The 12,488-nt window shown below is 34.7% G+C and overlaps 2 protein-coding genes across 2 annotated transcripts; both read left to right on the forward strand.

Annotated features, from left to right (window-relative positions):
* The first annotated feature begins 1,372 nt into the window (after positions 1 to 1,372).
* Positions 1,373 to 2,290, forward strand: LOC101593070 (olfactory receptor 4A47-like). The gene has a single exon (XM_004648122.1). The coding sequence runs from the start codon at positions 1,373 to 1,375 to the stop codon at positions 2,288 to 2,290; it is 918 nt and encodes a 305-aa protein (XP_004648179.1).
* An 8,789-nt stretch (positions 2,291 to 11,079) lies between these two features.
* On the forward strand, positions 11,080 to 11,997 carry LOC101559691 (olfactory receptor 4A47-like). The gene has a single exon (XM_023708377.1). It carries the CDS (start codon positions 11,080 to 11,082, stop codon positions 11,995 to 11,997), a length of 918 nt encoding a protein of 305 aa, XP_023564145.1.
* The last annotated feature ends 491 nt before the right edge of the window (positions 11,998 to 12,488 follow it).

The following is a 12,488-nucleotide window of genomic DNA, read 5'->3' on the forward strand; positions in this document are numbered from 1 at the left end:
TCTTTTCCCTCCGGTAGTTGGTCCCCTTCTGTCATTTTAATCCTCATACATTCCAAAATGAAATCTACATATAAATTACACAGTGCAGTCCTGCCTGCCCAGATAGCACAAATATACACTGTCTATAACCTACCTAAGTATTTCCATATTCCCTATGATCATATAGAATCACACGTTTGTAAATGCATAGGTATGTACTATTTTTATATTTATTTTACAATAATGCCCGGTGATACATAGTTGTCCACTTCTTATTTAATGGTAACTTGTGAAAATTTCTCTAAGAGAACTGACATAATTAAAATTCTCTCATAAATTACGGCTTTTACTTTTAGGAGATTTTATACTATGTTCCCCTATTTCCTTGTTATTATTCAACTTAAATTGTTAACTTTTAAAAATACCATCAAAATAATACAAAAAACTTGCTTTACATATGCACTTAGGTACTAAGGCTTTAAATTCCATGCAATAGATCACAAAGTATGTCATTGTGGTGAAGGGCATGTAGAATTTAACTTCCCCAGAGATCGTTTAATTGTGTTCCAAAAGTTATAAATGTCAAAGTAAAGAAAACACCCTTTTAAAATTTCACCATTCACCTTGAAATCTTTATCACTTTTAAAGTATAATGTCTATGAAATTATATTTGTATGGGGTTTTTTGTCATTTTCTCCTTACAGGTGAATGGCAGCATCTTTTCTTTACTGGTCATGTGGATGTCATTTTCTTTCATTTCCTGCTTATATCTCTTACCCACTTGGCTATTGGATTATATTTCATGTATTGATTTCTTCAAAGATTTTGTATATCTTAGATGGTGACATTTTATGTTCCCTAAGTAGTGATAGAATTGTTGATATAGCTCATCTATTTCATTATTGAAGGAATTACTAATGGTTAAAACAAATGGAATAGATTAATACATCTGTTTGAGAGAGTTTACTAAGTAAATTTTTCTACCAAAACATTGTAGAGTCACCTCTCATATGACCTTGCAGTAAATAAGGTATATCTTGCTGCTTTTATATGAAATCTAATTTATATTTATTTGAGTGTATACATATAATCATATATGCAAATATTTTATATTGTAAAGAGACTGCTAACAATGACTGTGACATTATTCTTTCATAGTAAATCCTTTCCACAACATGTCTGCAGTTACTTATTTCCAACACCAATTCTCTGCAAAATATCAACTTGCTTTCATCAATTGTAATTTTATAAACTCTCACAACAAAGTATAAAAATCACAGTGCTTGTAAATAAATGAATAAATCTATTTTCTTAAAAGTCAGAAGTCATGTTAAGAATTCTGTTCACAGATAACTCTTGGCTCACCAGTGACACAGTACACACAAGAGAACACATGGAGCAAAGGAACAACGTGACAGAGTTTGTGCTCTTGGGACTCATTCAGAACCTCCAGGATCAGAAAATATTGTTTGCTTTTTTCTTGCTGATCTACATGGTAACAATTGCAGGCAATTTTCTCATTGTCCTGACCGTGGCACTCAGTCCAGTCTTGCATGCACCGATGTTCACTTTTCTTGGCTACTTATCATTTATGGATGCCATTTATTCCAGTACAGTTACCCCAAAGTTGATTATAGGCTTACTCTATGAAAAGACAACCATTTCCTTCAAAGCTTGCATGACGCAGCTTTTTGTATCTCACTTATTTGGTGATGTTGATGTTATACTTCTGGTTGTCATGGCCTATGACCGCATTGTGGCCATCTTCGAACCCTTGCATTATTTGGCCATCATAAACCAACAGCGTTGTGCCATGCTCATACTCCTGACCTGGTTTGGGGGTCTTCTGCATGCAGTCCCACATGTACTTTTCATTTACAATCTTCCTTTCTGTGGTCCCAACATTATTGACCACTTTGGCTGTGACATGTACCCCTTAATAAAACTCGCCTGCACTGACACCTATGTAGTTAGCCTCATTGTGCTGGCCGATGATGGGATGATCTCTGTGGCCATCTTTACAAACTTGCTTGTCTCTTATGGGATCATTCTGCAATCCATGAAGAGCCTGAGTCAGGAAGGGAGGCACAAAGCCTTATCTACCTGTGGCTCCCACATCACTGTGGTCGTCCTGTTCTTTGTTCCTTATATTTTCATTTATGTGAGACCTCCCTCTACCTTACCTACTGATAAATCTTTGACTGTGTTTTACACTGTAATCACACCTATGTTGAACCCCCTCATCTATACTCTGAGAAATTCAGAAATAAAAAGTGCCATGAGGAAGCTCTGGGGTAGGAAGCAGATTTGAGTGTATTTCACTTATTTTCAATGCGGAGCTGGTTTTTCCATGAAGTCATGAGTGATTATTACAGTATACTGAAATTTCCTTCTAGTTTAAGAATTGAACAATAAAGAAGAATATATAATATGAAAATTCTTTTTTTTTTTCTTCAGAACCGGGAATTGAACTCAGGCCCTTGCGCTTGTCAGGGAAGCGCTTATTCCACTGAGTTATCTCCCCAGCCCCTTACTATGAGAATTCCTGTAACAATTAACATATATTTTCAAGCTATTAGAATTAGTAAAAAATATGTATTGATTTTGTGTTGAAATATTTCAGTTAAGACTATGTATTTATGTGTCATAATTAATGCTATCAGCTTATTTTACTTCATGAGATTTTCTTAGGATTGTTACAAAACATAAAATCACGCATTTTCTGAATTCTATGGGAAAACCAAACTATAAATAAAAATTACAATGTAAGTAAAAATGATTTGAGATATGGAGACAGCTGATTGTCAAATAGGAGGAAAATCAAGATTTGGAGCAAGTTATATAGAAGGGGATGAAAATAATGATGAAGTCCACGCGTGGTGGTGCACATCTCTATTCCCAGCACTGGGGATTCAGAAATCAGGAGGATCACTATGAGTCTGAGCTCTGTAATGAGACCTTGTGTGCATACACACATACACACACACACTAAAATCCTTAAAAAAAGAAAGAAGTTGATGAAGACATGCTCTGTCCATAAGCTCTACTCAAGGAATATATGCACTATGTTGTCAATATATACCAATAAAGAGATGTTAAAAAGCATAAAATTTAATTTCTAATTGTATGATATATTTTTTTCAAAATAACGTCCTTAATATAGTTTTTTTCCATTCTGAGAATTGCACAAAATAATGCTACACATATATATTTGAAATATCTATCTTAATATTTTATTTTGTGTGATACTAAAGACATAATTTTGTAATGTTGTCTAGCATGTTATGCTAAAAGAGGAAAAATTCTTTATTGTTAATAGAATCAGAAAGGAGCCATCAATTTAAACAGCAAAAAACAGTGCAAATGTTTAAAATGACATATGCTTCTTGGAATTTTACAATTCATTAGTTGTTTTTCCCTTAAAAAAATCAAACGGTGGTAGACAGGTTATCATATTTAAAGTCACATACGTTGTTTAATTTTAAAAATATGGGTCTGGGGCCAGCCAGATAGCCCAGTGGATTAAAGCACTTGCTTATGCACATGGAGGGACCCAGCATTTGATCCCTGGTATGCCATGCCTACCCCGCCCCAGGGGGCACGCTAAGATGGTGACTGAGACTGGGCGTGGTGGTGCCTGTCTGTAATCCCAGCACATGTAGACTCTATACTAGATATATTATTTTTAAAAAACTAAATACCTGGGAATATTGTTTGAGCTATCTTATCACCAATTTTTATTTGAGTTACTTATTATAAATAAAAGTCATACAATTTATATCCTTCAAAATGTTTAGCAATACATGTCATGGTCTACCAGCTGTGTATTTTGGTCAATAGTTCACGAATACTTGCGTATATACAGGGCAACCCTATATCTGTTCTAATACCTGTTGTGATAAGTGCCCTGATGACCAACCTGCTGGAAACTGATACATACATTTTTTCATACATGTGAATTAGGCTTTCTCTGTATTTGAATTAAGTTTTCGATGACTTCTAAAATTGGTCATTTCAATTTGTGAGTTCAGATGTTAAGTGAAAAATACTAGACCATGCAATTAACAAATTTGCCTACAGTGAAAAAAACGAATTTTTTTTTTCTTTGAGGTACCAGGGATTGAACTCAGGACCCTTTGCTTTCCATTCAAGCGCTTATTCTACTGTTATCTCCCCGAGCCCAGTGAGGAAAATGAATTCTAAAACTAGTTTTCTTATTCCTCTTATTTGTCTAAAATGCTGGTATTCAACAAGGTATCTATAAACACAAATATAATGCTCATAAATTTGTATCCTAACCATCTCTCCTATTACCTTTCCTTGAAGCCACATCCCATAATTTGTAATTAGAGACTTTTTCCATATTTTGTTTCTGCTTATACTGGATTGTTTCTTTTTGGAGATTTGACCTCGAGTTTTTCAATCATGCACTTTTCCCAGAGGATATGTCTCTGGAAATCCTGTTCTAGATTGTTATTGTCCTGGCATCTCTGGGGGTGCAGTCTCCCTTCAGTTAGGCCTGATGTCCCAGTGAGTTTAATTAAAGAATAAGTCACCCTTGGACATGCAGCAACCATAAGTGTTGTGGTTCCAACAAACATAAGCTGTGCCCAGAATATTTTTCCTTCCCTCAGTGAGTATTTGACTATTGCAGCATCCATGCAACTGTGATTTTGACAGCAAAACTAGAGACTCCAAACATAATTCAACAAGGATTACAGGTTTTTCTCCATTCTTCACACCCTCCCAAAGTGTCATTTGAAAGCTGTGTGATGTATCTGTCTTGTAATTAAATATTACAAAGACAATTTCATTATTTATTTTATGAAGCAAAAATTGCAAATATGTGTTTAGTAATGAATATTTCTTTATCCAATAAATTTACCTATCAAGCATTAAAATGCTATTTCATATTGGTTCTTAGGCAAAATGTTGCCTCACAGAACATTGATAGCTTTTTTTATTTACAATCACGAATCACATTTTTTGAGTTTATATAACATTCTTGGTTTTAACTTTAGCAACCACAACCATTTAATAAAATAACTTTTTGCTATAAATTATGTTTCCTGGAAGTACAGAAGGATTTACCCCAGGAAACATTTCCTGGTGTACCAATGTTGTATGGGGTATTTTGCTCTCTGTATTTGTAGAGACATAATTAGTGTGTGAAACTGTTCCCATTAGGACCAGCATAAATCACAAAACAAGCCCCTGCACAGGACTATCTGCTTATATTCAGGTAAATCTTTGGGGATTCTCATGTGCCATATTCTGAAACACAGTTTTCTTTATGCAGTCACAAAACATTTATCACAATGGAAAACAGAGTATTTTCCAACTTCTATAGAACTCTTTATTTTTTAAACAAAAACTTTTTTATTATTAGGTTGAACATATATTTCAGTAAATATAATTAGAATGAACAGCGTACAAAAAAGGAATTTCACAAATGATTCTATTTATTGAAAATATTGTTATAGTAAATTACGTGTTATTATACTTGTGATCTTATTGTGTCCTTTAGTTACTAGAAAACTAAAGTAATGAGTTAAATAGTGGCTTTGTATTGTAGAAACCTTGTGCTTTATTTTTTAATCTATTTTTCAGGGCTGGGGAGATGGCTCAGTTGAATAAGCACTTTCCTGGCAAGCGCAAGGGACTGAGTTCAATCCCTGGTTGAGAAGAAAAAATCTATTTTTTATTTTAAAGAAAAATAAACAGTAAAAAAAATGGTATACAATTTCAAAATAAGTCTGTAGAACAGTAACAATAGTTAGTATATTCTGTACTGTTATCGTCAAAAAAGATTAGAAATTTAGGTTCAATTTTCTTTTCTTTCTTTTTTTTTTTTTATTCTTACTACTTTTCCTTTATATGACCAATGATCTTTTTTTAAGGTTTCAAATAATTGCTTAAAATCTTATATTTTTGCCCATCATATGGCTAGCATTTCTGGTGTTCTTTATTTCTGAAAGATACTTTTCTAGATATAGAATAGTACTGTGACAGCTTCCTTTCTTTCACCATCTGTGTTTCTGCTCTGTCTCCTGTTTAATTTTTGAGCTGAGAAATAAAACCTCATTCTTATCTTTGTTTCTTCTCTTTATTTCTCCCTTCACCCTTCTTATATTGTATGTGTGCCTGTAATGAATTATTTCAACTTTATCATTTATCAAAAACACTTTATTTTGCTTTAAAATGTATAAGCTGTGTTATTTAAATGTAATGTATGTAGTATATAATTTAGCTACTGAAAACATACAGTTCAATTTTTTTTTTTAAGTGAGAAACCAACTTACTTCAGTATTATCTTGAATAATGAGTAGACTTAGAAGGCACCATCCCAGACATGAGAATTTCAGACATTCCATCTTCCTCTGGAACACTATACTGGGTTCAGCACTAATTACATTTACAAGTTTGGCTTTTTTTAATTTAGTTCAACTTATAATAAAACATTTACAAGAAAAATGAAACTTTCTCAGAGACATTTAAATAAAATCACACCAAGATACACAAAAATGAAATTGTCCAAAAATTCTTATAAAGAAAAAAATCATGCGGGGATATGGCTCAGTAGAATAAGTGCTTGCCTGGCAAGTTTAGGGGCCTGAGTTGAAAAAAATCATGCGGGGAGATGGCTCAGTAGAATAAGTGCTTGCCTGGCAAGTTTAGGGGCCTGAGTTCAATCCCTGGTTCTCTTATTCTCCTGTGTTTAATTGTTTGCCCTATTTAATGGGTTCTTTCCATTCTCATTCATGGGGCTGTGATCAATTTGCTCCCTCTCTAGAATATCATTTAGTAGTCTGTGTAGGCTTGGCTTCATCATCATGAAATTCTTTAGTTGTTCTTTGTCATGGAAGTATTTCATTTCTCCATTACACTTCAAAGAGAGTTTTGCAGGATATATCAGTCTGGGTTGGAATTTGTTTTCTTGCAAGACTTGAAGTACTTTGTTCCCTGCTCTTCTTGACTTGATGGTTTGTGAAGAGAAATCTGCTGTTATTCTGATGGGTTTTCCTTTAAATGTGATCTGTTTATTTTCCTTAGTGGCTTTTAGTATACTTTTCCTATACTGAATTTCTGGGATCTTGATTATTATATGTCTGCGTGTGGTTTTCACTGGGTTGATGCTACTTGGAGTTCTATATGCTTTGGTTAGCTGAATGTCAGATTGTTGCCCCATATTTGAGAAGTTTTCTGCTATTACTTCTGCCCATTTTCTTTTTACATCATTTGTATTGACTCCTTCCTTCTCATTGATGCCTATTAGTCTCACATTGTTCATCTTTGCATCGTCTTGCAGGTATTGAATTATTTTTTTCTGCATCCTAGTTGTTTTAAAGAGATCTTTTCTTACTTTTTCACTAGCTGCAATGGTGTCTTTAGGGTCAGAAAGTCTATTTTCACTTTCACTCTAATGGTTTTGCTAGCTTGTGATTCAGGTTTTAATTTCTTGTATATCACTTTGAATCTGTTTCATACATCCTATTTCTTTCCTAAATTGCTTATTCAGGGGTTCCATCATTTTTTATATTCTGCTCTATTTTTTATCAGTGTATTTTTTAGAAGTACTTAGTACTTCTTTGATTATAGTTTTCACTACATTTTTTAGTTCCAAAATTATTTCTGATCTGATTTCTTCTATACCTTTCTGCAGTTGTTTCTTTACTGCCAACGCTATTATTTCAGAGATATCTGGTGTGAGATTTCCAGTTTTCTCAGAGATAGTGTCTTCTGCAATTGTACTGTGTAGACTCGGGGCCTGAGACTGTACTTTGTTCCTTCTCTTTGTCATTTTGTATACCACTGTTTTCTGACCTTTGGTGTAGAGCTTAGATAGAGTATATTATCTTAGCACCAGGTCCGAATCTATGAATTTCAGATTCCTCCAGGTGGGTGTTGTTCGTATCTGGCTGCTGTGCTACACTTCTTTCTGCTGGAGCCCTTAGTGTTGAACCCTTTGTGTCTCTCTGGCAAGATGTTCTGCTCCTGAAGTAGCTGGGTGGGTCTTGCCTCTAGCCTCTTTGCAAGGGGTTCTGTTGAAAGGTTCTGAGGATTCATGGGCCCTGAGTCATCTCACTCACTCTCTGGGTCTCGGCTCTGGGTCTATTCAGAATCTGGTGGGCCCCAGGTCATCTCACTCACTCGCCGGGCCTGGGCTCTGAGTCTGTTCAGGGTCTGGTGGACCCCTGGTCATCTCACTCACATGCTGGGCCTAGGCTTTGGGTCTCACTATAGGATTCTGATACCCAGTTATACTATAATGTCCTTTATTGTTAACATAGGGATAAATTGATTCCAATATTTAACTCTTCTTGGATCTCTTAGTACTACGAAAGCCTAGAATAAATGTGCCTTCTGTCACATCAGTGTTCCTATCAGCTAATTTTAAGTGTAAGTATTTAGGAGAGTTTTGGTGCATTGGTGTTTTTTAAAGTTTTTATAGGACCAATAGTATTATCCTCTAAACATTGTGAAGAATGCTAAAAATTGAAATATGATGTCATATTATAGGAAGTAAATGAGGATTTACAGCACAGAGTGTGACAGTTAAGGAAAGAAAATTTTATATAAATTCTTAGTAATTATGGACTGAACAAGAAGAAGAGTCAATTTGGTCTTTGGGCTTAATACAGGAACACTACTTTCTAAGAGTCTGAGAGAATTGAGGTGGGATCATTCATAAAAAGGACACTATTCAAAGGATTGATTTCATCCAGCATGCACATATACTACTTATATAGGACCACAAATTGTTCAGTAGTGGACAGGTGAGACAAGAGATGAGGTAGGAACTGGAGGCTGAAGTAGGAAGACCTGTGTCCTAAAAACTCTACTGCATAAGCACAGACATTGTATGTAAGTATGAAAATGATAATTCCTTTTTCTGTAGATCAGGGGAACTGAATTTATGAAGTGAGTTTGAATAATATGTCAAAAGACTTAAGGATTAAACAATGAAGAGGAGAGAAAAGGGAAAAGATGGGGGAAAGGTAGGGGAAAAACATGCAAGTATATATACAGGATAGCTGAGGAGATTGTGTTAAGAATTTCCATTAGTTTTGAAAGTAGCAATTAATATGTAGAACTTTCACCTTGACTAATACTGTATGCTGGTATCTGCCTCTAAGAAACTACATAAAGGCCAGCAATGTGTAATACAAAAAAACATGCTTGAATGCCAGGCATCTTGGTCTTCAAAATATGTAACATTTCTAATGTCATACCAATTATTGCTAAACTCTATTTAAAATAAATTTTTAAAAAAGCTCAGAAGAAAAGAAGAAACAATAACAAAAATTTAAGGTCCCTTGAAAGCAGGCAGTAATATTCAATCACACATGCAATCTTACATAACTGTATCTGGTAATCTAAGGAACAGATTTGATGATAAAAATAGATGATATATCAACCATGGTTAATCAGCTACTCTTGTTTTGAAAACCTGTAACATATGTATTGCTATATGTTACCCTGTTTCAGTCTTTATTTCTAATTTTTGTTCTTGATTTTGTTTTTACTCTTCAAAATAAAATTATATTAAATTTTAAAAAGACTTAAAACATGACTATTACTTCTATGATTATTCTTACAACAAACTGAGCCAGTAAATACAGAATCTATTAAGGTATCATTTTATTTGTTTCTCTTTCCTCATCTCCTCTATTTTTTAGTATATTTAGTACAGGATCTACAAGGTCTCTCTGCAGAGATTGGACTCATGGTGATCCTCCTGTTTTCAGCCTTCCAAGAACTGAGATTACAGTTGCGCAGCCCCACAACCAGTCTCAATCCCAACTCAGCACGCCATAGGGGTGGGGCCTGTTCTGCATGCTGGCGGATCTAACCCTGGTCCCTGTATCTGCCTACGCATGGACTTTAGTGTGCTGAGCTATCCGGCTGGTCCTTTTTCTCTTTCCTTTCTTCTCCTCAAGTCCCTCTCTTTCCTTTCTGCTGCCTGTCCTCTTAGGACTTAGATGCTGTTACTGTCCCATTATCGTTTCACTCATCACACTCATCCTTCCTGTACCACCAAGGATGTAGACCATGCTTTAGATAAACATGTGTACTTCCATATGCCAATGCATAGAACAACTCATGAACACTGATAATGGGATATAGCCCTTTGTATATGCCTTATAATCACAGCATTCATACTTTTATGTGGATTTTTTCTTATTTCACTATAATTATGGAAATTTCTCCTATAGTTCTTATATAACTGTACTTAAATAAATGGCTTTTGCATTTAATAGATTTTGTAGTCTATCTTACTTTATCTTGTTTTAACATTCAACTTTGTATTTTTTGTCTTTTTGTTTACTGCCATTAAAAATGTCACAGAACCCTACGGTGACAAGTTATTATGTATATGATATTTAATTTTTCCATCATACATTTCAAAGTGCTTAACTGATGTGTTAAAAGGTATGTATATTTTCACATTCCATAGATACGAAATTATATTCCAAGAATCTCAAAATTCAATTTGCAAAAATTAATATTAAATGTTTTCATTTTAAATGTCTTTAAAACTATGAGACAATTAAAATGTTATTTACATAATGATATTTTATGTCTGTTTGTTAATTCAGAATCTTGCCATGCACTCTTCAACCTCTAACTATAGGTTTTAATTGCTTGTTTATATCCTTTGTCCACTTTCTATTGTCTTGAATTTTCAAAATTAATTTGTAAGTTTGTTGCCTATTTCATATTATACCAATACTTACTTTCTCTAAATGAAAATCATGCATCTTTATTTTTATTATGAAATTATCTGCATGCATAATATTAAGAAACAGATTAAAAATAACTAGTTTTGGGAGATTCCTTTTTCTTTATGAAAAGTCATTTTTCTATGTGTTTCTGATTACTTATTTCTGGTGCCCTTATGGTGTTAGATCACTAAAGTTATGGACATGTTTGCCACTTGCATCATTATCACTTGCAGTTCCAGAATATTAAAACAACTTAATGGCTATTTGTGGGATGCAAAACAAGTTATCTTAAAATTTCATGGACTCACTAGAATTAATTCTGTTTATAGATTGTTTTGTTCTGAGCAAAGACACAAAGACAACAGGAGGACATATGGAACAAATGAACAATGTGACTGAGTTTGTGCTCTTAGGGCTCACTGAGAGTCTCCACGGTCAGAAAATATTATTTGCTGTATTCTTGATGATCTACTTGTTGACAATGGCAGGCAATCTACTCATAGTCCTGACTGTCATGCTCAGCCCAGCTTTGGATGCTCCAATGTACTTCTTTCTTGGTTATTTATCTCTTATGGATGCTATTTATGCTAACACAGTTACCCCAAATATGATGATAGACTTACTCCACGTGAATAAAACCATTTCCTTCAAAGCTTGTATGACACAGCTTTTTTTAGAACACTTATTTGGTGGTGCTGAGATTTTGCTCCTGGTAGCCATGGCCTATGACCGCTATGTGGCCATCTGCAAGCCCCTGCATTATCTGACCATCATGAACCAACGAGTATGTTTTCTATTATTGATATTGGCTTGGGCTGGGGGTTTTGTGCATGCTATACTGCACATCCTTTCTGTTTACAACCTTCCTTTCTGTGGTCCCAATGTGATTGACCATTTTATTTGTGACATGTACCCCTTATTAAAGCTTGCCTGCACAGATACCTACTTTATTGGCCTCACAGTGGTGGCCAACGATGGTGTCATCTGTGTGGCCATCTTTACAACCTTGCTCATCTCTTATGGAGTCATTCTGCACTCCCTGAAGAACCTGAGTCAGGAAGGAAGGCGCAAGGCCTTATCCACTTGTGGCTCCCACATCACGGTGATTGTGCTCTTCTTCGTCCCTTGCATTTTTCTGTATGTGAGACCACCCTCTACCTTGCCCATTGATAAATCCTTGGCTGTGTTTTACACCATCCTTACACCTCTGTTGAACCCTCTCATCTATACTTTGAGGAATGCAGAAATGAAAAATGCCATGAAGAAACTTTCGACTGGAAAATGGAAGTGAAGTGACAGGGAATTGTATCACATGTGTTGCTTAATGAAAGTTGCTTCTTCACAGGTAGACATTTCTGATTATTTTATTTCCCTAAAATTTAATAACTGTGCATAATGAAAAATGTATTAACCATATAATTTTAAAATCAGAATAATTTTTGTGTGTATCACTGGCTCAGCCCACCCTGGCTGTAGGACTGGCATGGCATATGGTTCTGGGGATCAAATGACAGTCCCTGCGCTTGCCAAATCTTGCCTAATCAGGTGTTTTAGTCCACTGAGCTATCTCACTGACCCCTCTAACAATATTTTTGAAAAACATTTTTATTACCAAGTGTTTTTGTCATGATTGAAGTTTTATGTTCTGCAATAAACATTGTAGATCTATTTTCTTAAGGAAAGAGTTTCTCATGATTCACTTATAAATAATCCATCCTTTTCCAAAATTAAAAATGCACAAGATAAAATAGAAGCAATAAAATAAGCAATGATATGTGATCT

Source organism: Octodon degus, unplaced genomic scaffold (genome assembly GCF_000260255.1).
Source record: "Octodon degus isolate 3935 unplaced genomic scaffold, OctDeg1.0 scaffold00354, whole genome shotgun sequence".
NCBI classification, from domain to species: Eukaryota; Metazoa; Chordata; class Mammalia; order Rodentia; family Octodontidae; genus Octodon; species Octodon degus.

Bases quoted from the DNA above. Each gene is read 5' to 3' on its own strand.
- LOC101593070 (XM_004648122.1), top strand. From the start codon at position 1,373: ATGGAGCAAAGGAACAACGTGACAGAGTTTGTGCTCTTGGGACTCATT.
- LOC101559691 (XM_023708377.1), top strand. From the start codon at position 11,080: ATGGAACAAATGAACAATGTGACTGAGTTTGTGCTCTTAGGGCTCACT.